Genomic DNA, 24,306 nt, shown 5'->3' with positions numbered 1-24,306 from the left:
CCTATTATAACGAGATAAATAAACTACAGGAAAATAAGAGAAAGCCCATACGTTTAAGAATTTCAATTTACGATGAACTGACACTATAGATCAGTGGGGAAAAGATGTACTTTTCCATTAACTGGTGCTAGAATAATTAGCTATTCAATCTTAAAAAATGAAAATGGGTTCCCTGCTTTACATCATACACAAAAATCAACTTTAAGTGGATTAAAAACTTAAATGTGAAAGACAAAATAATAAAATTTTTAGAAGACAAAATACAAGAATATCGGCCGGGTGCGGTGGCTCAAGCCTGTAATCCCAGCACTTTGGGAGGCTGAGACGGGCGGATCACGAGGTCAGGATATCGAGACCATCCTGGCTAACACGGTGAAACCCCATCTCTACTAAAAAAATACAAAAAGTGAGCCGGGCAAGGTGGCAGGCGCCTGTAGTCCCAGCTACTCGGGAGGCTGAGGCCGGAGAATGGCGTAAATCCGGGGGGTGGAACTTGCAGTGAGCTGAGATCCAGCCACTGCACTCCAGCCTGGGTGACAGAGCGAGACTCCATCTCAAAAAAAAAAAAAAAAAAAAACAAGAATATCTTTATGACTTTGAGGTTAGGAAGAATTTCTTAAACTAGATGCAAACTACAAAAACCAAAATCATAAAGGAAAAAATTAATTAATTTGGACCTAAAGTTAAGAATATCTAATTATCTAAAAATAAATTAAAATAAATAAAAATAAAAAGAGAAAATAGAAAGATAAATGAAACCAGAAGAGGATATTTTCATAACATGTTATATGACTAGCATCCAGCAGTATCCAGGACATTGTCGTTTTTTTTTCTTTTTTTGAGAGGGAGTTTCACTCTTTTCCCCCAGGTTGGAGTGCAATGGTACAATCTCGACTCACTGTAACCTACACCTCCTGGGTTCAAGTGATTCTCCTGCCTCAGCCTCCCGAGTAGCTGGGATTACAGGCACCTGCCACCATGCCTGGCTAATTATTGTATTTTTAGTAGAGACGGGGTTTCTCCATGTTGGCCAGGCTAGTCTCGAACTCCTGACCTCAGGTGATCCACCTGCCTTGGCCTCCCAAAGTGCTGGGATTATAGGCATGAGCCACCACGTCCAGTCTATCCAGGATATTTTAAAAGTTTTATAAATCAATAAGAAAAGAACAAACAATCCAAGAGAAAAATGGGTGAAAGATGTAAACAGGCCCTTCATAAAATATGAGCCCTGAAAGGTCAATAAACAAAAAAATTTCAGCCTCATTTGTAACTGTGGAAATGAAAATCAAAACCACTTGAGATAATACTTCATACCCATCAGACTGGCAAAAATTTAAAAGTCTGGTATAGGTTGAGCATCCCAAATCCAAAAATATGTAATCCAAAATGCTACAAAAATTTAAAACTTTCTGAGTGCTGCCAACACTCAAAGGAAGTGTTTATTAGAGCCATTCAGATTGGAAATTCTCAGATTTGGGATGCTCAACCAGTAAGTATAATGCAAATATTCTGAAATTCAATAAAAATTGAAATTTGAAATACTTCTGGTCTCAAACAATAATATCAATATTGGCAATGATGTAGAACAACCAAAACTCTTACACAATGTTGGTGGGAATGTAAATCAAAACAATTCCTTTGCAAAACAATTTGGTATTATCATAAGGTTTAAGTTATACGTAGTCTGCCAGCAATTATGCCCAACACACTCATTCACCAGGAAGAATTTGTGTACTGGTAAAGTATATTAGAACGTTTGTAATGGCATTGTGCGTATTAGGAAAAATCCTGTAAACAACCCAAATGTACATCAATAATATAGTATTCTAGCCGTACAGTAAAATACTACATAGCAATGAAAACAAGTGATTTAGAGTTGCATGTAACATGGATATACTTTTTAAAGAAAAAAATTCAAGTAGTAGAAGAAAATAGACATTCTGATTTCACTTGTGTCAAAGTTTTAAAACATGTTAAAGTTACTAATATTATTTTTAAATACCTTTTCATTATGAAAACCTTCAAACACACAGAGAGACTAGACCAATGTACCCCTTTGCACACATTGCTTAGCTTCAACAAATTATCAGCAGTTTGTTAGAACACAGACGGCTGAGCCTCTTCCCTAGACATCCTGATTCAGTGGGTCCGAGACATGGCCTGTGAATTTACCTGTCCATCAATGTCGCAGGTGAAGCTGACGCTGCTGGTCCACGGACCCACTTTGAGTAGTCTGCTCTAGGAGGCTTTTAGAATCTGACCTCTTGGAACTAGTTTAAGGCACATTTAAAAAGAGAGAGAGAGAGAGAGAATCTGGCCTCTTGTCTCTATACTTATCTCAAACCATTTCCTCCTCACTCTTTAAGATTTAGTGACATCAAGACATAATATGTTTCTTCAATTCTTCTAAATCTTTAAGATTTAGTGACATCAAGACCGATTACCTTGCTGCCTTAAGGGCTTCACATTTTCTATTCCCTAAGCCTGCAACACTTTTCCCCACAGCCCACTTTGCCAGGCTAAATCTTAGCTGTCCTTTATGTCTCAGCCTTAATATCGCTTTTCAAGAAAACCTTCCCAACCCACAAGGTTTGGTCCCTTTGCTATATGCTCCCTCCTTTATAACATTTATCACAATTGTAATCATATAGACAGTTATGGAATTTGTGTTTATTATCTATGTTCCTTACTATACTCTATGCTGCATGAAGGCAGGGAATTTGTCTGTCTTGTTTGCTGCTTTAACCTTAGTGTCTACAACAGTATGTGGCACATAAATAGGCACTTAATATTTGTTGAATGAATGAATGAAGGTATCCAGATTTTTCCAAAAGGTAGAAAGAAAAAGCCTCTAAATAGTGTAATATGAAATTAAGATATGCTTTTTATTTATAACTATTTTGTTTCCTACACTACTTGTAGACAAATGACTGGAAGCAGCAATAACAAAACTTAACAGCCATAGCAGGCATCAACATCTACAAAAGGTCAATTTGTGCTGCCTCAAAAGGTTGTGTACAAGCAAACATAGAGTTACCCAGCTGTACATTCCTGGGGAAAGAATTTGGAGCTGGGATACAAGAAGGGATCACGGCCATTTGCTGTGAATTCTCACAGACTCTTTCATCTCTGGGTAATACATGAACGTATTTCATTTTCTAAGACAACTCCTCCAATGAAGCTATGTCCAAGAAAGATTAACAGGCTTGCAAAACACACTGGCTTTAGTGATACAGGATTCCACCCTTCTTATACAACAATTTCTACCCAATTAACTTGGAAATCAATAATATAAGCAAAATAATTTTTCAACTTGTTAAACTAGGGTTACAAGAACTTGGGGCAAAATACTGATTATATAATACACAGGAGCACATAGGTTAGGCTTCAGTTGCCCAGTATACTTATTATATTTTCTTGCTAAGATAGCAAAAAAGAATTCTAACCTTATTGACTGTGGTGTTCCTCTTTAGCAAACCAAAATGTCTCATTACTTTGTTATTTTAATGTATTTTTTAAGGAAATCCTCTGAATCAAAATCTGTTTTCCTATGTCCTGTGGAGATGCCTCAAGAGTTTCAGTGGCGAACAAACAGGTAGGGCTCCAGGTGTCTCTACCCCACCCCTCTTCAAAACCCAATAGCACTACTTTATCTTAAAAAATGTACGTGTCCCAGGCTGGGCACAGTGGCTCACACCTGTAATCCCAGCACTTTGGGAGGCTGAAGCGGGCAGATCACAAGGTCAGGAGTTCAAGACCAGTCTGACCAACATGGTGAAACCCCATCTCTACTAAAAATACAAAAATTAGCCGGGCATGGTGGCATGCACCTGTAATCCCAGCTACTCAGGAAGCTAAGGCAGGAGAATTACTTGAACCTAGGAGGTGGAGGTTGCAGTGAGCCAAGATCATGCCACTGCACTCCAACCTGGGTGACAGAGTAAGACTCCATCTCAAAAAAAAACAAAAACAAAAATCAAAAAACTAAAGCTCAAAAAAAAAAAAAGAGAGAGAGAGAGAAAAGATATATGTGTCCCAGGCCGGGGGGTGGTAGCTCACACCTGCAATCCCAGCACTTTGGGAGGGCAAGGCAGGTGGATCACCTGAGGTCAGGAGTTCGAGATCAGCCTGGCCAACATGGTGAAACCCCGCCTCTACTGAAAATACCAAAAATTAGCTGGGTGTGGTGGCAGGCGACTGTAATCCCAGTTACTTGGGAGACTGAGGCAGGGGAATTGCTTGAACACAGGAGGCAGAGGTTGCAGTGAGTCAAGATCTGGCCATTGCGCTCCAGCCTGACTGACACAGAGAGATTCTGTGTCAAAAACACTACTCCACTCTAGCACTGGACTGAACCAACCAGAAGTTGGTTCCAAGTGTTACTTGTGTTTACAGTTCCTTTGTAAGGACAGAGATATTGTGTCAAGCTTTTCTCAGTGTCCAGGGTATTCCTTGGAATGTTTCTAGTTCCACTACTCTCTCATCTGACTTTCAGTCCTGCATATCTGCCTGCCTATTGGAAATGGTCCATCTGTCCCCTGAGACTCAAATTCCCATCGACCTCCCCCACAAACCAGCCACTTATTTCCTTGTCTCCATCCTTGCTGGAGACCCCATCTTTCTCTCAAGTGTCCAGGTCCACAAACTTGTGGAATAAATTTTGTATACCCGTCCTTCCTCTGTGGTGTGTCACCAAGTTCAGCTTGATTTCTTTTCTTCTAAACATTGCTCGCTGACATCTTTCCTCCTCGTTCCTACCACACCCACCTGAGTCCCTCCAAAGCATCAGATGCCTGGGATACCTTCTGCAGCTTCCTAAGTGGCTTCATGGCTTCATTTTTTCCAGATGTGACTTATTCTTCCAGATTGATTCTTCTTAAATCCTCCCTTTCATCTTGTTACTTCTCCATACACAACCTTAAATGGTTTCCAGTTTGTTTTGAAGCCAAGTCTGAACTACTCTGCTTTGCTTTCAAGGTTCTTCAAAGTCATCTGACTCTACTCTCCTTTCCAGTTTGGTCAGTGTCCTCCCTGCCATATAAAAAATCTTATTATAATTAGAGTGCCTGTGCCCTTCCATAAACATGTTGAAGTGACCTGGCCTGAAAGGACCCATTCCTTCCACCTACCTCTTCAACCTTATCTCTAATCTTTCTTACCTTTACTCCGTGTTCTTGACATAGATGAGTACTTATGGCTCCCTGGTAACACTTGCCTCGGGAGCTTTGCACTTGCTTTCCCCTCTACCCTTGGCATCCTCTACCTCCTGACTTAATGCTTCCTTTATCATGCGCTCCAGGCTAAGCAACTCATATACTCCTTTAAACCACCACTGCCTCCTCTACAGACTCCTGTCATAGCCCTTATTACATAATACTGCAGTGATTGATTTGTTTGCTGTCTGCCTGATTCCTAGCTATTAGACTGTGAGCCACCCTCTCAGAAGAGTTTAGATTTGGTTTCAAAACAAGATTCCTGACCTCCACTAGCTCACAATTGTTTTGCACTCCCAGTGAATCACTTTAGTAACTCAATTGGTATTTGTTGAATGAGTAAATAAGAAACTTTCTACCTAAATTTTCACTATTCAAAGTTCAAGTAAAATCCTCCTACATCTCTGAAGACTTCTTTGACTTTTCTAGTCCTTCGCTCCTTCTCTGACACCTGACACTACTTAAAGTTTGTACTATAAAAATTAGGATTATTAGCCGGGCGCGGTGGCTCAAGCCTGTAATCCCAGCACTTTGGGAGGCTGAGACGGGCGGATCACGAGGTCAGGAGATAGAGACCATCCTGGCTAACACGGTGAAACCCCGTTTCTACTAAAAATACAAAAAAAACTAGCTGGGCGAGGTGGCGGGCGCCTGTAGTCTCAGCTACTTGGGAGGCTGAGGCAGGAGAATGGCATAAACCCGGGAGGTGGAGCTTGCAGTGAGCTGAGATCCGGCCACTGCACTCCAGTCCGGGCAACAGAGCAAGACTCCGCCTCAAAAAAAAAAAAAAAAAAAAAAATTAGGATTATTTCTTTAACTGTATTGCAAGTTCCTTGAAGGCAGGGATGCATATTTGTATTGTGTCTGTCATTGCAGTGATCACAGTGCTGAGCACACAGTAAAAACTAAATAAATACATATTTGCTTTCTGATTGGAGTTCTATAAATTCTGTGCTTAGGAAAATGACAGCTACTAGTCTACTTGGAAAATTCTAATTCTGTTCTTAATTGCAGTCATAAAATTAAGTACTAATTCATTCAGAAAATATTTAGCATATACCTACTAATTTCCTAGCATCAAACCAGTAGTTAGGATACAGGTGTGAATGCTGTCAGTAAAGAAATTCTTCCCAGGAAAAATTAGCATTGCTACATGGAAACTGTGTACATGTCTTTCACTTTTAAATTTGAAGATTTGTAAATTTTTAGTTGGCTGATTAAATGGTTTCTGAGTGGCCACCACATTACTTTGCTTTGTGGGGAATGTCTTCCTAATTGATATTTTTTAGTGGAGAATTGAATTCATTCTTGTATCTGAGATTGTCATGGTTGAAAAATGGATAGAAGGCCGGGCGCGGTGGCTCAAGCCTGTAATCCCAGCACTTTGGGAGGCCGAGACGGGCGGATCACGAGGTCAGGAGATCGAGACCATCCTGGCTAACACGGTGAAACCCCGTCTCTACTAAAAAGTACAAAAAACTAGCCAGGCGAGGTGGCGGGCGCCTGTAGTCCCAGCTACTCGGGAGGCTGAGGCAGGAGAATGGCGTACACCCGGGAGGCGGAGCTTGCAGTGAGCTGAGATCCGGCCACTGCACTCCAGCCTGGGCGATAGAGCGAGACTCTGTCTCAAAAAAAAAAAAAAGAAAGAAAGAAAGAAAGAAAAATGGATAGGATGAGACCTGAATGATCTGGTCTAATTTTTTATCTATGTCCAGAAACTAATGGATTGGACAGGACTAATCTAAGTTTTGTGTATATCACAACTGGAGGGCTCACCAGCTTACTTAGACTGACCACATGCCACTGAGTGGTAGCTGTCATGGGGCTGTGATGACATCTCACTAGCATTACCGACCAGAGTCTCCGGGAGTATCATCAGGCACGTTCAGAGCAGAAGGGCAGACACTGCCCTGTGGTTTTCAGTTCCAACCCTTTGCTACGTCTTAGGCCAACTCTCTCACTTCTGATTTAAATTTAAGTTGAGTTTCTTGTTTTCCTGTTTCCTTATCCACTAGCTTATTCAACATTTCTGAGTGGCTACTATGAGCCCAAAGCTGTGCTTGGTGCTCAAGACACGAAGGTAAAAACAACAGAATCCCTGCCCTCAAGGAGGTCAGCAGGATAACCTAATAGTCAAATGTATCTGCCATTGTAGAGATAATATTTGACATTGCCTTATGTTGCCTTTGAAAAGCAAAAATCAATATATGAATATGTCTTTGGGCCAGAATCCCTTGAATTAATATGCATGTATAAATAAAAATGCTATTATTAATACTACTGTTGTCCTATAATATGAATATTATGGAATAAAAAGATGATGCCCAGATGCCCTATTTACATACAGAGAATAAACGTTAAATAGTAATGAAAGTATTTTCTAGTAATAATCAGGTAGTTACAAACACAAAGTAACTCTTACAGGACTCTAAATTCCAGGAATTCTCTGCAAAAGTAATCCACTTCAACCATATTGTTCACATGTTATTCCATTATAAAATCAAAGGTAGGACATGTTACTCTGGGGGCTAAGGCTGGTTCCAGGTTTTGTGGGACCTGAAGCTCATTAATGTGGAAGGGCTCCTTTAAAAAGTAAAATAAAATTAGAATATGCAAAATCAGGCATAGCCTAGGCAAGCGAGAACTCCTGAAACTTATACTGCATTTGCCTCACAGAAAAGTTGTCCATGGTAGGCAAATAAAAGATGAATATCCTCTCTATCCATCAGTCATAGTGTTCATGAAGCTGACATTGAAAGTTTATAATACATTTAATACATGTATAATGAATCTTTAAATTGACTTTACCCTCAGACCAATTCTGTCCGTTTTTATGCTATTATTTGGATTATTTGGGTTTCTTTAAAGTTTAAAAAAATATTGCAGGTATTCATTGCATAGAGACCATTTTAAGGCTATAAACTATAGCCCTGCACTGTCCAATACTGTAGTCATTAGACACATGCAGTTATTGGGCACTTGAAATGTGGTTCGTGCAACTAAATAACTGCATTTTTAAGTATATTTATTTATTTATTTATTTACTGAAGGAGTCTTGCTCTGTCGCCCACGCTGGAGTGCAATGGCGTGATCTCGGCTCACTGCGAGCTCCGCCTCCCGGGTTCACGCCATTCTCCTGCCTCAGCCTCCAGAGGAGCTGGGACTACAGGCGCCCGCCACCAAGCGCGGCTAATTTTTTTTGTATTTTCGGTAGAGACGGGGTTTCACCGTGTTAGCCAGGATGGTCTCGATCTCCTGACTTTGTGATCTGCCCGCCTCGGCCTCTCAAAGTGCTGGGATCACAGGCCTGAGCCACCACGCCCGGCCTCATTTATTTATTTTGAGATGGAGCCTCGCTCTATAGCCCAGGCTGGAATACAGAGGTGCGATCTCGGCTCACTACAACCTCTGCCTCCCAGGTTCAAGAAATTCTCTCTGCCTCAGCCTCCTGAGTAGCTGGCATTACAGATGCCTGTTACCACACCTGGCTAATTTTTTTGTATTTTTAGTAGAGATGGGGTTTCACCCTGTTGGCCAGGCTGGTCTCAAACTCCTGACCTCAAGTGATCTGCCCACCTTGGCCTCCCACAGTGCTGGGATTATACGCGTGAGCCACTGCGCCCAGGCAAAATGAAGGTTGTATTCCCTAGGAAAATTTAACATCCAAATTGAAATACGCTGTCAGTGTAGAATTCACGCTGGGTTTCAAATCTCTGCTATAATAAAAATAATGTAAAATATCTTATTAATAATTCTTACACTGGTTACATGTTGAATGATAATGTTTTTATTTTTATTTTATTTATTTATTTATTTATTTTTGAGACAGAGTTTCGTTCTTGTTGCCCTGGCTGGGCAAGTGCAGTGGTGCAATCTTGGCTCACCACAACCTCCGTCTCCTGGGTTCAAACTATTCTCCTGCCTTAGCCTCCTGAGTAGCTGGAATTACAGGTGCCTGCAACCATGCCCAGCTAATTTTTGAATTTTTAGTAGACATGGGGTTTCTCCATGTTGGTCAGGCTGGTCTCGAGCTCCCAACCTCAGGTGATTGGCTGGCCTGGGCCTCCCAAAGTGCTGAGATTACAGGCGTGAGCCACTGCGCTCAGCCTACGATAATGTTTTTAATATGTTAGTTAAATAATGTATGTTATTAACTTTAATTTCACCTGCTTCTTTTTAGTTTTTAAAAATGTAGCTACTAGAGAAATTAAAACTACATACGTGACTAGGTTTACATTTCTATTGGACCAAGCTGCTTTAGACACCGACTGCTTTTCTCAAAGCGGGTATATAATTTTGGAAACCATGTACTTAAAGGATAATACTTGGGAGGGTCATGGTAGATGGAAAGCAACATTACTCAACATTACCAGTGGGGCATTTTTACCTTACTTGAGGTGGTGGAATTCCTACCACTATGCAATCCAACTGTACTCGAGTTCCTTCTGGAACTTCTCTGCTCCGTAACTTTTGAGTGAACCGGGGAGGTTGCCCCAGAGGTTCTTCATAGTACAGAGATGAAGGGGAAGACCCTGGAGTGGTGTCTCCACCAGCTGCCTCATTGGCAGCCTGCTCTGCTTCACGCCTCTTGGCTTCCTGCTCTTCGAGGGCGTGATTCACTTCATTATCCCTGGTATCCGCAGGGATAGGGATGGGAACAGAAGATCTTTCTCGTCTTTCTGACAGATCTGAGAAACTGGAGCTGTTTTCCTGCATAACTTTGTTTTGAGATTCCAGTTTACTCTTGTGGTTTTTGCAGGCACGAGGTCTAATCCTTTTGGAGCTGTGGGATTTGAAAAGGGAGGATAGCTCTTCAATGAAGTCGGCGGCCTTATTTAAGAATACTTTTTTGGACTGGGTTTCAGAACAATACTGTGGCTTTTTTGCCTCCTGGGGGCTTTCTTTGGAGCTGGTGGGACTTTGAGGGTTATCCTGGCAGAAGTTAGGCTCAAAACTTAAATTAGGTGTGTGTTTCATCTGATCAGAAGAAAGTCGTTTTCTAGCTTGAGTTTCATCTGCCTTCTCCAAAGGGTCGTGATTGATGGCCAGTCTTGCCAGATTGACACTTTCATCTAATTCTTCTTGGCTCAGAAAGGCTGAAAGATCTGGAAGGTCATCTTGGCCTCCGCCTCCTTCAGCAGCCCCAGAAGCACTGCCAAAATGGAAAGGGTTGGAGGAAGGCTCCGCTCGACTCCTCTCATTGTTTCCCCGATGTCTGGTTTCAGCTAAATAGCTCTCTCTTAGAAGCTGAGATATGGAAGTAGAAGCTTCTACGCTGTCGTCTTGCATGCTGTCACAAAATAATAATAACAAAAAGTTTGGATCATTTCTAGGGAATAACAAGTCTATGTCTATTATAGCATGGCAGATTCATTAGAAATTAAAGCTCAAAATAAAGAATTGCCTAATTTTAATACTTTTACAAACTTACTATTTATTTATTTCTGAGACAAGGTCTCACTTTGTCACCCAGGCTGGAGTGCAGTGATGCAATCTTAGCTCACTGCAACCTCCACCTCATGGGCTCAAGCTATCCTCCCACCTCACACTTGCACGTAGCTGGGACTACAGGCATGTGCCACCACACCTGGCTAATTTTTGTATTTTTTGCAAGACAAGGTTTTGCCATGTTGCCCAGGCTGGTCTCGAGCTCCTGGACTCAGGTGATCTGCTCACCTCAGCCTCCCAAATTGCTGGGATTATAGGGGTGAGCCACCGTGCCCTCCCCCTTTTATAAACTTTCAAGACTTAAATATTACTCTCAGACTATGAAATAAGTAAGAATGGAATGAAATTTCCCTGCAAATAAAGACCTGGATGACTACCACTTTATTAAACTCTTTAAATGCAAGTTCAGTTGTGAAAGCCATGACATAACTATAATAATATTAAATAACATTTCTAAGCCTGATAGTGATAATGTTGATCATGATCTTTTAGTTATAAAGTGCTTTCATACACAGAGATTTGCTCTCCACCCTCTCCTCTTTACCTTGAATGTAATAGAATTATAGAAATTGATAAAAAAAACTTTTAAAGTCTTAAGAAAATAATATAATAATGGAAGCCAATTTTGTATTTTTAATATTATACCCATTTATTCATTCAAACATTTACTAAAGGATGGCAAATTTGTGACTTAGGCTGTCACTACTCTCTCTCATCCTTAAAAGTTGCAGCTCAGTGGTTACTGTATTTTCCCCCTTTACCTTGACTTTCCTAACACTCCACTTCTTCAGCCATCACCAATCAGAGATGGCAATGGAGATGAAGACTGTTTGCCATTCTTGGCTACTGTGTGGGAAAGTAGAGAAAAAAGTAATCTTCTAAATATTTTCTGGATTTAACATCCTATAACAGAACTTACTTCAGTTAATTTCTTTCCTTTCTCTTATATGACAGCGTCACTTATATCACACATAAGGCTTCCTAGGAACGGTCCTCGTCCCCAAACTTCTAGAATGCTACCCCAAACTAACCTCTGAATTGGCAAAGTAGGCAGCCACCTTGAGAGGCAATTAGAGATGACTGAAAGGACCATCCACAGTAAAATATTTTTCCCACCAACTTGCACAGACTGAGATTGCCCCAACTAGAGCCACTTATTTGGATAAAGTCTATTATGCCTTTTTGAAAAGATTAATCTAAAATGCAAAGGTGACAGGGTGCAATGGCACACACCTGTGATCCCAGCACTTTGGGAGGCCAAAGCGGGTGGACCACCTAAGGTCAGGAGTTTGAGACCAGCCTGGGCAGCATGGTGAAACCCTGTCTCTACCAAAAACACAAAAAAATTAGCTGGGCTTGGTGGTGGGCACCTGTAATTCCAGCTACTTGGGGGACTGAGACAGGAAAATTACTTGAACCCGGGAGGCAGAGGTTACAGTGAGCCAAGATCGCACCACTGTACTCCAGCCTGGGCAACAAGAGTGAAACTCTGTCGCAATAAATAAATAAAATAAAACGCAAAAGTGTTGGAGAGCTAAGATTTGTCTACAAAAGTGTTTATCACATGATAATATTTAAAAATTGGAACCATGTTCAGTAATAAGAAATTAGTTAATTAAATTATGACATACTCATTAAATAGAACTATATGGCTATTTGTTAAATTTTGTGGAACAGTGAATAATATACAAAATAGTAATATGAAAGTATAATTGATACCCCAACTGAAAAGCTTTCTCATTTGTGCACCAACTACATGGAGGAACAGTTAAAGATATACGAAACAAGGTGCAAAATGTTATTTGAAAATGTAACTAATACACCGAAAATCCTCATTTGTAACTCAACTATTTCTTTAGCCTCGTTTAAGTTTCTGTTTATGTTTAGATGGGGGGAAAATTAAGTGCCTTATAAATCAGGATGGCTTTCTCTCTATTCATTGGACATTACTGTTTATTGTGTTTTTTTATTTCCTTCCTTCCTTCCTTCCTTCCTTCCTTCCTTCCTTCCTTCCTTCCTTCCTTCCTTCCTTCCTTCCTCTCTCTGCTTTCCTCTCTCTCTCTTTCTTTCCTTCTTTCTTTCTTTCCAGGGTCTCACTCTCTCACCCAGGATGGAGCATAGTGGCATGATCATAGCTCACTGCAGCCTTCAACTCCTGGATTCAAGCAATTCTCCCTCCTCAACCTCCCAAGTAACTGGGACTACAGCCACACACTACCACACCTGGCTAATATTTAACTTTTCTGTAGGAACGAGGTCTCTCTATGTTGCCCAGGCTTGTCTCCAACTAAAAGAACCTCAAGTGATCCTCCCACCTCCACCTCCCAAAGCTCTGGGATTATAGGCGTGAGGCATTGTGCCTACCCTGTATATTGTGTTTTAACGTGACTTTGTCTTTTACTCTTTATTTTGAGATAGCTTTTACATTGAGGCAACATGGAATGAGCATTGGCCTTGGTACCAGATAGATCTAATTCCAAATTCTACTTCATGTCTTAACAATTATGCAACTTTGAGAAGTTTACTTAACTTCTTTGAGCTTTGGTTTCTTCATCTGTAAAACATGAAAAAATCTGTTTCCCAGGGGATTGAGGATTAATAACATCAAAGGCAAAGTCCTTAAAATAGGGCCTGCCACTATAATGGGTATTCGACTGATGTTCATAAAGAACAATACTTTGGTGAAGGTGATGTTAAAGTTGAAGAACTTTAAAAAAGTTTATATTTGTGAGGAAATAGAAAAGAAAATTCTTAGATGAGTTTTTTTTTTTTTAAAGAAGCCAATTGAGGTGTTAATGTACCTGTTCTTATGTTTATGGTTATGAGAAATTATTATAACAAAACTTTCAGGTATTCAAAATAAAGATTTCTTTAATGTTTTAATGTAGTACTTATGACCTAGTACTTTGGCGTTAGATAGAACTGGGTTCAAATCTTAGTTCTGGCACTTCCTAATATCCTAGTATAAACTTGGGAAAGTTTAAACACTATACACCTCAGTTTACTCATCTGTAAAACAGATATAATAGCAGTAGCCATATCATAGGTAGAAGTGATGATTAATGTGCTTGGGATTTAGTAAACATTCAATAAATGGAAGTTACTATTACTATAATAATTATTATTATTATTTAACAACCATGGCCATGTATCATGGCCTCCATTTTATAGATAAGAAATGGAGGCAGAACCAGTGAAGTGACCTGATCCGAGGTTAATTTGAAAATTATTATTTTCAAATAATTCATAGTTTCATAGTTAATTCAGTGTATCTGTATTCTATTGAAATACAGTCTCATGAATTAACTGTGTTGACTTCAGATCTTTGTATTCTCTTTGCTTGGAGTGCTTTCTGTGCCCACCTCTTTTCACTCTCTTATCAGGCCTAATCCTACATGGTCTTTGGTTCCTAGCTGAGACATCACTGCCCTGGGATTTCTTCTCTTCCCTGAGTTGGGTACCTCTCCAATGTGCTCCCAAAGCTTGCTGTCCTTGACACAGTCTCCAAACACAGTACTTATCACAATACATTAAGTGTGTGTATTTTCTTCTCTGTCTCCCTATGTTTTGTACACCATCATTTCTGCACCCACATAGCACATAGAAGGTGGTTAATAAATATTTGTTGAATTAATGTGTTCATTAGAATTTTCTGCTGACTCTATTATTAGCTTTCACTTTTTTTTTTTTTAAAGACAGAGTTTCACTCTTTTTGCCCAGGCTGGAGTGCAATGGTGCGATCTTGGCTCACTGCAACCTCCACCTCCCACGTTCAAACGATTCGCTTGCCTTAGCCTCCCAAGTAGCTGGGATTACAGGCATGCACCACCAGGCCTGGCTAATTTTTGTATTTATAGTAGAGACAGGGTTTCACCATGTTGATCAGTCTGGATGGTCTTGAACTCCTGACCTCAAGTGATCCACCTGCCTCGGCCTCCCAAAGTGTTGGGATTACAGGTGTGAGCCACCGTTCCTGGCCTATCTTTCACTTTTAATTGTAGGATAAAATAGGACAGATAAAGGAGGACAAAGAAAACTTATAGACACAAAGAAAAACTATAAACTGGTAAAGGCAGTCATAACTTTAAGATGACTTTCAAGTGAAAATTTATTTATGGTGGATAAAATAACTGAAATCATGCTTTGTTTTCTTTTTCTTTCTCTCTCTCTCTTTCTTTCTCTCTCTTTCTTTCTTTCCTTCTTTCCTTCTTTCTTTTTGAGATAGACTCTTGCTCTTATAAATGGTGCAATCTCGGCTCACTGCAACCTCTGCCTCCTGGGTTCAGGCGATTCTCCTGCCTCAGCCTCCTGAGTGGCTGGGATTATAGGCACCCACCACCGTGCCTGGCTAATTTTTGTAGTTTTAGTAGAGATGGGTTTTCACCATGTTGGCCAGGCTGGAATGCTTTGCTTTTATACCAGAAGTATCAGAGAACATCTGATTATAATCAGAAACCTGGGTTTGAATCCCAGCTCCAACACTAAACAACTTTATTTTCTTGAGAAAGTAACTTAATGCATCTGAATCTCAGTTATCCTCATCTGTCAGATAGGATAACAATTTTATCTTTGAGGATTCTCAGATGAAAATGCATATGTAAATTGTTAAACTGATAAAATATTAGCCAAAATAAAAAATATGAAAATTATTTTCTTTTTTAAGCATTAATTTAAAAACTTTCTCTTTTAAGCCTTAATTTTGTAACTATTATAAAATTTGTACTTAAAAAGTCACAAGTGCTATTATAGGTACCCTATAATTCATTTATTTCATCCAATAAATATTTATTGAGCATCTACTATGTGCCAGGCACTGTTCTAGGCACTGTGGATTCACTGGTGAACAAAAGACAAAGTCTCTGTCCTAATGGAACTGACATTCTAGTAGGTAAAATCTCAATGTTAGGAAGAAAAATAAAATAGAAAATGGGGATCGAGAATAATGGAGGAGGGAAGAAGGTGTGTTATTTTAGCTAGCAAAGTCAAGCAAAGTTTATAATGCAGTGGAGAAGTTACTTATGTGACCATCTGGTAAAAAAAAGAATGTTCCTGACTGAGGTAGAAGTAAGCGTCAAAGCCTAAAGAGGTGAGTGTTTTGTATGTTTAAGTCAAGCCCAGTGAGCAAAGAAGTGCGTGAAAAAGAAGAGCGAAAGAAAATGAGGTCAGAAAGGTACAAGGCCAGATCATTTAAGGTCTTGCAGACCATGGAAAGGACTTCAAATTTTATTAAACCTGTGAAGGGAAAACCACTGAAAGGTTTTGAGAAGCAGATGACATGGTTTTGAAAAAGTTCAATCATGGCTGCTATGCAAAGAATCAAACTGAAGGAAGTAAGAGTGGAAGTGAGCAGATCAGTTAGGAGACAATTGTAACATGCTATGCAAGAGATGATGGTGGCTTGGATCAATGAGTGGTAGCCATGGGAGATGGCCAGAAATGCTCATATTTGAGATATCTTTAAAAGTAGAGCCAATGCGGTTTGCTGATAGATTAAAATGGGATGTGAAAGAAAGGGCAGTCAAGAATGACTCCAATATTTATGCCCGAGCAACTAGGTCATTGGCAGAATCATTTGCTGGGACGAGGTAGGAGCAGATTTCAGGAAATAAAATCATAAGTTCTCTTAAGCATTTCAGCTGCAGTATTCAGAGTGTCATTTGCCTTTTTTTTTTTTTTTTTTTTTTTTGAGATGGAGTTCCACTTTGTTGCCCAGACTAGAATGCCGTGGCGCGATCTCGGCTCACTGCAACCTCTGCCTCCCGAGTTCAAGTGATTCACCTGCCTCAGCCTCCTGAGTAGCTGGGATTCCAGGCACACGCCACCACCCCTAGCTAATTTTTGTGTTTTTAGTAGAGATGGGGTTTCACCAAGTTGTCCAGGCTGGTTTCAAACTCCTGACCTCAATGCTGCCTGCCTCAGCCTCCCAAAGTGCTGGGATTGCAGGCGTGAACCACCACGTCTGGCCACAGTGACATTTGAGTTTGTTTCCTTTTTTCTGTTTCTCACAAAATGGAAAATTAGATTTTTTCCCACTTTCAAAATAAGAATGAGTAATTGCCCTCGAAAACAGATCATGGCATTGGTGAAATGGTACCAGATTGGAAATGAAACAATTAATGTGGCATCCACCATCAAGACAGACTTTAGCAAATCACATAAAAATAATTTGGCAACATAGACAGCTTACTATACTTCCTTTACTTTCCTAAATATCTCTACTTTTTTCCCTAGGACCTTTCCGGAAAAGAGGATCTGCCCTAAGAACTTTCTGAAAAGGTTAAGAGTCAGGTTTATGGTGGGGCACAGTGGCTCATGCCTGTAATCCCAGAACTTTGGGAGGCCAAGGCGGGCAGATCACTTGAGGTCAGGTGTTCGAGACCAGCCTGGTCAACATGGTGAAACCCTATCTCCACTAAAAGTACAAAAATTAGCTGGGCATGGTGGCAGGTGCCTGTAATCCCAGTTACTTGGGAGGCTGAGGCAGGAGAATTGCTTGAACCTGGGAGGCAAAGGTTGCAATGAGCTGAGATTGTGCCACTGCACTCCACACTCCAGTCTGGGCAAAAGAGGGACACTCTGTCAAAAAGAAAAAAAAAAGAAAGAAAGAAAGAGTCAGGTTCATAAAAACAGAAGTTTGAGGCTGACACCTTTGGACATGTTTTTCAACTCATGTTACCTCGGTGCTATCCTTCTTCAGGCTCTAAGAAGACCCTGTTGTTGGAAATACATGAAATAAACTCATTTTTTAGTTATAATATGAAAATTGAAGCTGGGGAATTGACCAGAGAATTGGCAAAACCTAGTATGAAGTAACTTGAATTCAAACATAAGTACTGAAGTATTCTGACTGTGAAGTATTAGATATTTAAATGAGAAAACAAACCTGGGTGGGAGGAATGCTGAGATGTTGGTCAAAGGGTACAAAGTTCCAGTTACACAGGAGAAGAAATGAGTTATGGAGGCCTACTGTACAGCATGGGGACTATAGTTAGTAATAATGTAATATATCCTTGAATAGTTCTAAAAGAGTAGAGCTTCAATTTTCTCACCACACAAAAAAGGGGTAAGTATGTGAGGCTACGGACATATTAATTAGCTTGATTTAATCATTGCAAAATGTATATATATAGCAAAACATTACATCATATACCACAAATATATACAATTTTTAATTTGTCAATTAAACCTTCATAAAGGTAAAAAAAGGAATCTATTTTTTTAATGTGTCTTTTTTTTTTTTTTCTTTTTTTGAGACAAGATCTCACTCTTTCACCCACGCTGGAGTATAGTGGTGTGGTCATGGCTCACTGCAGCCTTGACCTTTGGGGCTCAAGCAATCCTCCCACTTCAGCCTCCCAAGTAGCTAGGACTACAGGTGCTTTCTACCATGCCCAGATAACTTCTAAAATTTGTTGTAGAGATGGAGTCTTCCTATGTTGCTCAGGCTGGTCTCCAACTCCTGGGCTCAAGCGATCCACCCACCTTGGCCTCCCGAAGTGCTGGGATTACAGGCATGAGCCACTTGCACCTAGTTACATGTGTCTTTAAACACTGCTCTGCATTCATTATAGTGCGGGAAGTACATTCATGAAAAAAACAAAGAATGCCCAAGTAATCTAAATCTGGTTTAGAGGCAGGCCCAAAATTAGCCTAACAGTTAATAATTATTTCTAGAGAGAGCCAGAATAGGAAAAGATAAATATGTTTAAGTAACTCATCTAAAACAGGAATGAGCAGAGCTACCCTACTCACTTCATAGGTCTGTTTGTGAAAGCACTTTAAAACTGTAGAGCACCATGCAAATTTGAGGTGACCTTTTGCTGGTGATGCGTAATTAATATGCCCAGAATGCTTTTTAGGGAAAGAAAAAAATAGACTTTGCTCCCTCTCTTTAATGCCAGTATTGACCTGTTGGTTTTGCCTTCTATATCTGATGATATTACCCTAGAGAAGTATCTAAGTCAGTTCTTTTGGAGAAGTTCTTGCTGGGTCAAAAACCAAATCCCAATGAATAGGAACCAGTCCTGGAGAGTTATGTACAGATCACCTTTTTAAAATCTGGGTGCAGATGGAGTGTACTTGGTACACTATTACAATATCCATCCCTTCACTATTATAGTGATTATCCCCATCTTAGTTTTATTTCTAGTCTATTTTTGGTGTGAATGGCATCAGTAATTTAATAAATTAGTATATACTGCATTACCAGAGTAAGAACTTGAGGAATATGGAAATGATACGTCAAGAATAATATGGAAATCTTATAAGACTCATTATCTCAAAGATTTTTCAGTTTGAAAGAAGAAAAGATAAATGCAGACGTATGTTTACATCAGAAAAGAATGTTGAGATCAAGAGGCCGAGCAGAGATGATCTATCAGAGAATCAGTGTGAATCTGTTTAACTAGGGACATTCCTTTAAGGGCAGAGGTTAAGTAATGAAGACTTTTAGGTAATAGGCCAAAAGTGAGTAAGCCATTTTCTTATTATTATTTTATTAGAATTGGTAAAAGTAAGAATGTAGGGTAAAAAGTAAAGATTTCGTTGGAGTGGGAGAAAAAGAGACTGGCTCCTACGAAGCGTATTATGTATGTGTTTGTATCCAGAGGATGATAAACATGTAGAGAAGCGCTAGTGAAAGACACTGCAGCCAGAGCTCAAAGGTACTATTTAATCTGAAAGAGAGCAAAGAAATAGTGTAAAAAATAAATCCTATGGCCCATAGAAAGTCTAATGGAAGGCAATCAAGAAGACTTCAAGAATCTAGGATCAAAAAAGAAAAAGGGTTTGGTGGTTGTCTCAAAAGTGATAGGTATAAGAGGTTTTATGTCACTCTCAAGATCTCACCATTCACAGTGAACCAAGCTGTTATATAGGAAATCCCAAATGAGAAACCTTTGTCAATCCCTATTAACTCAAATATTTATTTTTTAAATGAAAAATTTAACACTTTCGTTCTTCTGCTTCTTACTATTTGTGTCATTTTTAAGGTAATTAAAGATTTGAAAAAAGCTAACTTCCCTAATTAAATTGACATAGTACACTAGATTGAGAGAGCAGTAGGTGTCCCCAAGGGATCTCAAGATCAAGTTCTAGTTCAAGCACTTTGTCAGGAGGCTCTATTGGGCCCCTCCCTGAGAGTAGAGTGCGCTGTGACTCCGAGTGGAAGTCTGTGTAGCAGGAAGCCTGCACAGAGCTTGTCAAGGTGACTCTGGTTATACATGAACTCTGAGAACTCTATAGCTACTGCAGATAAATAGTCCCACCAACTTTTGTTCCCACCAAAAATAAATCTGCTGAAAATGTTCTTAAATTTCTAAACGGACCATTCAGTCTCTACTTGAGTTGTTCCCTTTAAGCAAATGGGTAATGTTCTAGTAGTTTTAAAAGCATTTGGTCAACCATGAAGCACCACAGAAATTTTAAAAAATATCTCTGTGTTGCTTGAGTCTTTTTCATCCTCTAGGAGAGGGGAAAACCGTTAGGAAAACCCTTTCATTTTTTTATCTTGTTATCTAACACCATGAGACCAGCAGCATCTTTGTCAAATCTCAATGAAAAAAAATTAATTATTCTAGGGTTGGCAGGAGGATTTGACTCATATTTTCAGGTTAGTGAACTGAGTCTACTAATGCTATTATGAGTAGGAATTAACTGTTGAAAAATTGAACTCTCACTTTTTCACATACCAACATTAGTTCGTTAAAACCCTTTCAAAATGGAACATGATTTACCTGTTGTCTCATATCTTCAAAAGCAAATTTGCAAAAACTACCACTAGTCCCAAAACCAGCTTGGATAAAAACTCATTCAACTTCTTGTGTCCATAAATTGTGGTTCTGTGTCTGTTCTACTGAAAGTGCCTTTGTAAGCATATTGTAGTAGTGTCTATATTATAAATTGTAGATATATGGAAGACTGGGGTTTTAACACATTATGATGAGTTCCAGTAGCATTAGCCATATACTATAAGTGGGGATAGAGACACACTTCCAGAATTTGGATAGTGTTCAACTGTTTGTTTCATAGTCCATTATTATAAGATTCTGTAATGCCTATAATTTTATCTCTTGACACCTCTGTAAGTATATTATTCATATATTTCAGATTTCTTGGGATGGCCATGATTTTAAATATTTTGCTTGTAGTCAAATCGTGTGTCAGACAGTGTATCTTATTTTCTGTTTTAAAAAATATGTTTATGATAGCTATAAGTATAGACAGTCTCAATTTCCTAGAAAAGGACTATGAATTTTATGTGAACTCAAGAGCTGTTATTATTGAGAGACTATAAACTTATGACAAATTTTTAGTTTAGAGTTTGTAGGATTCATTTCATTATTACTAAAGTAATTGAATCATACTTTTTTGATAAAGAAAACTGGATGACTATTTTGTTTCTTTCAAGCTGATGTTATTATCTTTAATAAGAATATAAAAATCTGTTGATAAGGTAATAAAATTCTTTAACACCATTACTGTAATGTTCACTTTTGAGGACTGGAAATACTTAATAATCCATCTTTTTCTTTGCTTATACAGTTTTTAAAATATAACTCAAGATGTGCATCTAATTACTGCTAATAGTGCAATGTACCAGGCCAAACATTTGCCACTGACTGTCAAGTGTCTTTCTGATGCAGCTGAAAAGGGAGAGAGACAGAGAAAGAGATAGAGAGAGAGAGAGAGAGAAAGGAGAAAGAAAGAGCAATGTCCCTTGAGCAAGACTTTCTGCAGCTGTTGTGTACATTAATCCAGGGAGCAGATCTTCCAACACTAAATATAGCAAGCGTATCCTTTTACATGATAAAAAAATTTTTAAATGAAAGTCTTTATGCAGGCATATTATTTTAGATTCAACTTCCTTTAAAAAGGAAATAGGCATTGCATACATATTCTTTTTATAAACAACATTCTTTTAATAAACGAATGTGTGGAAAATGCCAATGAGATATGCAACATGTCACAACTTCCTCTGTCGAGATATTTTTCCTTAGGAACTCAAGTAGGCTGTGATCTCTGTGAGTCTCATCAATCCCCTCCAAAATCTTTACATGTGGAAAGCTTTATTTTTCACTTAATTTCATGTCCCATCATATGTAATTAGACAGTTATCCTAGGTTTCATTTCAAGTAACAGTAATGAGTTCTTTGAAATATTCGCTTTTCCACTGTCAGTGCCCTGTTATCAAAACACACTTGTGAACTTAAATCTGGATATTACCTTTCTTTTCTTAGTTGACCCAGATGAGGATGTCCAATCCAGGCACTCCACTGCAATGATAATTATCCAGGGAGAACTTTTAGATGAAAGCACAGGAGAAGAGGGAAATTCTTCACGCCCTTGGAAATAGAGAGTAGCCGTCCATAGAGAGTGAGGAGTTAACCTTAGTTTCAGTGAAGATGGCTGTAAGAAGCTGGACAACCTGTCACCACCAGAGCCAGAGCATTTGTCAGCTCACAGGTCCCAAGTTATTTTGAGCTGTATAAACCATGTGCCTGTGAAACATTCCACCTGATTGGACAGGAGAAAACTGAGCAAAGGGATTCCATAGCAGGACAGCACCTATAGGGGGTGGGGGTCAATCAGTTCTTTTACCTATAGAATTTCTCTTATAGCCAGAGGCCTAAGTTATTTATTGATTGATGTTTGGAATGAACACTAAATGCATTATATCATAGTTCATCAGTCCAAACAATGACATTATTTTTAAATGTATGAAAACTCTTAATTTTTAAGATCTTTAGTTTTAATCAATAGGAAGTTTACTCTCATTAAATCACTGATACATTTTAGGAAATTTGACTGTGAAAAGCCAACAGAAGCTAAGGTCTAACGTTTTAAAGCTGAGAGCTTTTTTGAATTGTTTGTCCAAAGGCTAAGCAAAAGCCGAGAAGGTAATTAACGTTAAAAATTCCTTGGCCGGGCACAGTGGCTCACGCCTATAATCCCAGCACTCTGGGAGGCTGATGTGGGCAGATCACCTGAGGTCAGGAGTTCAAGACCAGGCTCGCCAATGTGGTGAAACCCCATCTCCACTAAAAATACAAAAATTAGCCAGGTGTGGTGGCGCATGCCTGTAATCCCAGCTACTCAGGAGGCTGAGGCAGGAGAATTACTTGAACTGAGGAGGCAGAGGTTGCAGTGAGCCGAGATCGCACCACTGCATTCCAACATGGGGCAGGGCACAGAGTGCACTCTGTCTCAAAAAAATAATAAAATTTAAAATAAATAAATAAGTAAATAAACTTGAAAAAAAGTTAACCTGATTGCTTAGTATAGATTAAATGATGCTATAACATTATCAGTCATGGTAGAAGCCAGGACTTTGAAAATTCAGACTTAAATGCTAGTTATTATTCTTTAAAAGGGTCATTCTTAGATTCTGATAGCATGAAATACATTGGTTTAAATCTAGCTTTCTTAATTAAGTCACACAACTGCTTATAGGGTTCCTTCCTAGTCATTCATTCATTTGATAATCATTTACTTAATGCTTACTGTGTACCAGGTACTGAGTATAAAGCAGTGCACAAAATACACAAAAATTTCTGACCTCATGGAATTTACGAAGAGATCTTTATCCTCTTCAGTCATTGTGAGACTATTTATAGTACATTGAACAGATATAAAATTTCTTTGTTTATTGTGATAGCACTGGAGGTTTAATTACACTTTTTTTATGTGGTTTTAGGCTTACACTGGCAAAAAAACAATGAGGAACACTTTTAAATAATTCAGATTGAAATAACTGGTATTGAGGAGAGAAGAGGATACAGAGGAAATGAATTATCTGGATAGGTTATTCTCATTACCACTGTAATCCAGAGCTTCAATGTACAGATTCATTTGCTCTCTTACCTAATCTTGTGCTGATACTAATGTCAAGACCACTTAATTGTTTTTCTGCATATTCTATTTATGTGGATACGCCAACAATTTATTTTTATTTAAAAAGAGGATCTTCCTCCACTATCCCAGGCAGATCTTAAGCCATAATCAATGTAAGTGCTGCTGGGTCTTGGGTGGTTCTCTCCCACAGGAAAGTAGAACCTCTATTTCAGGTGGCTAGTAAAGGCAATGTTGAAACACAGTAAAAAGTAAACACATTTTTACTCTCCTGCAAACTGCCATGATAAGCCTGGTATTCTACCTTTCACCCAGGTATAGAATACTAAGGTTGAAGGAGACTCATACTAAAAGGTAGAATAAAGCTGGTTGGGCAGTGAAATTAGGAATCTATATAAAGAATTAAAGTAGGTTTAAAATGCAAAAGAAGAGTTACAGAAAAAAAGAAGCCAGCCGGGCGCATTGGCTCACGCCTGTAATCCTAGCACTTTGGGAGGTCGTGGCAGGCGGATTGCTTGAGCTCAGGAGTTCGAGACCAGCCTGGGCAACGTGGCAAAACCCTGTCTCTACTAAAAATACAAAAAAATTAGCCGGGTGTGGAGGTGCGTGCCTGTAGTCCCAGCTATTCAGGAGGCTGAGGCAAGAGAATCTCTTGAACCCGGGAGGCAGAGGTTGCGGTGAGCCAAGATTGTGCCACTGCACTCCAGACTGGGTGACAGAGCAAGACTCTGTCTTACATAAAGAAAGAAAGAAAGAAAGAAAGAAAGAAAGAAAGAAAGAAAGAAAGAAAGAAAGA

The 24,306-nt window shown here is 39.2% G+C and overlaps 1 protein-coding gene across 4 annotated transcripts in view; it reads right to left on the bottom strand.

The window, feature by feature from the left end:
• Positions 1–24,306, bottom strand: part of MYPN (myopalladin) — a 106,842-nt gene that overhangs the window by 81,030 nt on the left and 1,506 nt on the right. The window contains exons 1-3 of one of the 4 annotated variants that reach the window (XM_023204785.2): positions 21,885–22,175; positions 17,309–17,372; positions 9,601–10,503 (exon numbers count right to left, since the gene is read on the bottom strand). The exons of 1 other annotated variant lie outside the window; for it this stretch is intronic. Coding sequence is in view for 2 of the 3 variants with exons in the window: in XM_023204781.1 (XP_023060549.1) it covers positions 9,601–10,502 (902 nt within the window). In the remaining variant the exon portion in view is untranslated. Of the gene's footprint in view, positions 1–9,600; positions 10,509–17,308; positions 17,373–21,884; positions 22,176–24,306 lie in introns of those variants that run through there. 2 more of the 4 variants (XM_023204781.1, XM_023204783.2) reach the window with 2 other exon arrangements.

Source organism: Piliocolobus tephrosceles, chromosome 9, assembly GCF_002776525.5.
Source record: "Piliocolobus tephrosceles isolate RC106 chromosome 9, ASM277652v3, whole genome shotgun sequence".
In the NCBI taxonomy this organism is placed as follows: domain Eukaryota; kingdom Metazoa; phylum Chordata; class Mammalia; order Primates; family Cercopithecidae; genus Piliocolobus; species Piliocolobus tephrosceles.
This window is presented reverse-complemented; position numbering and strand designations above follow the sequence as displayed.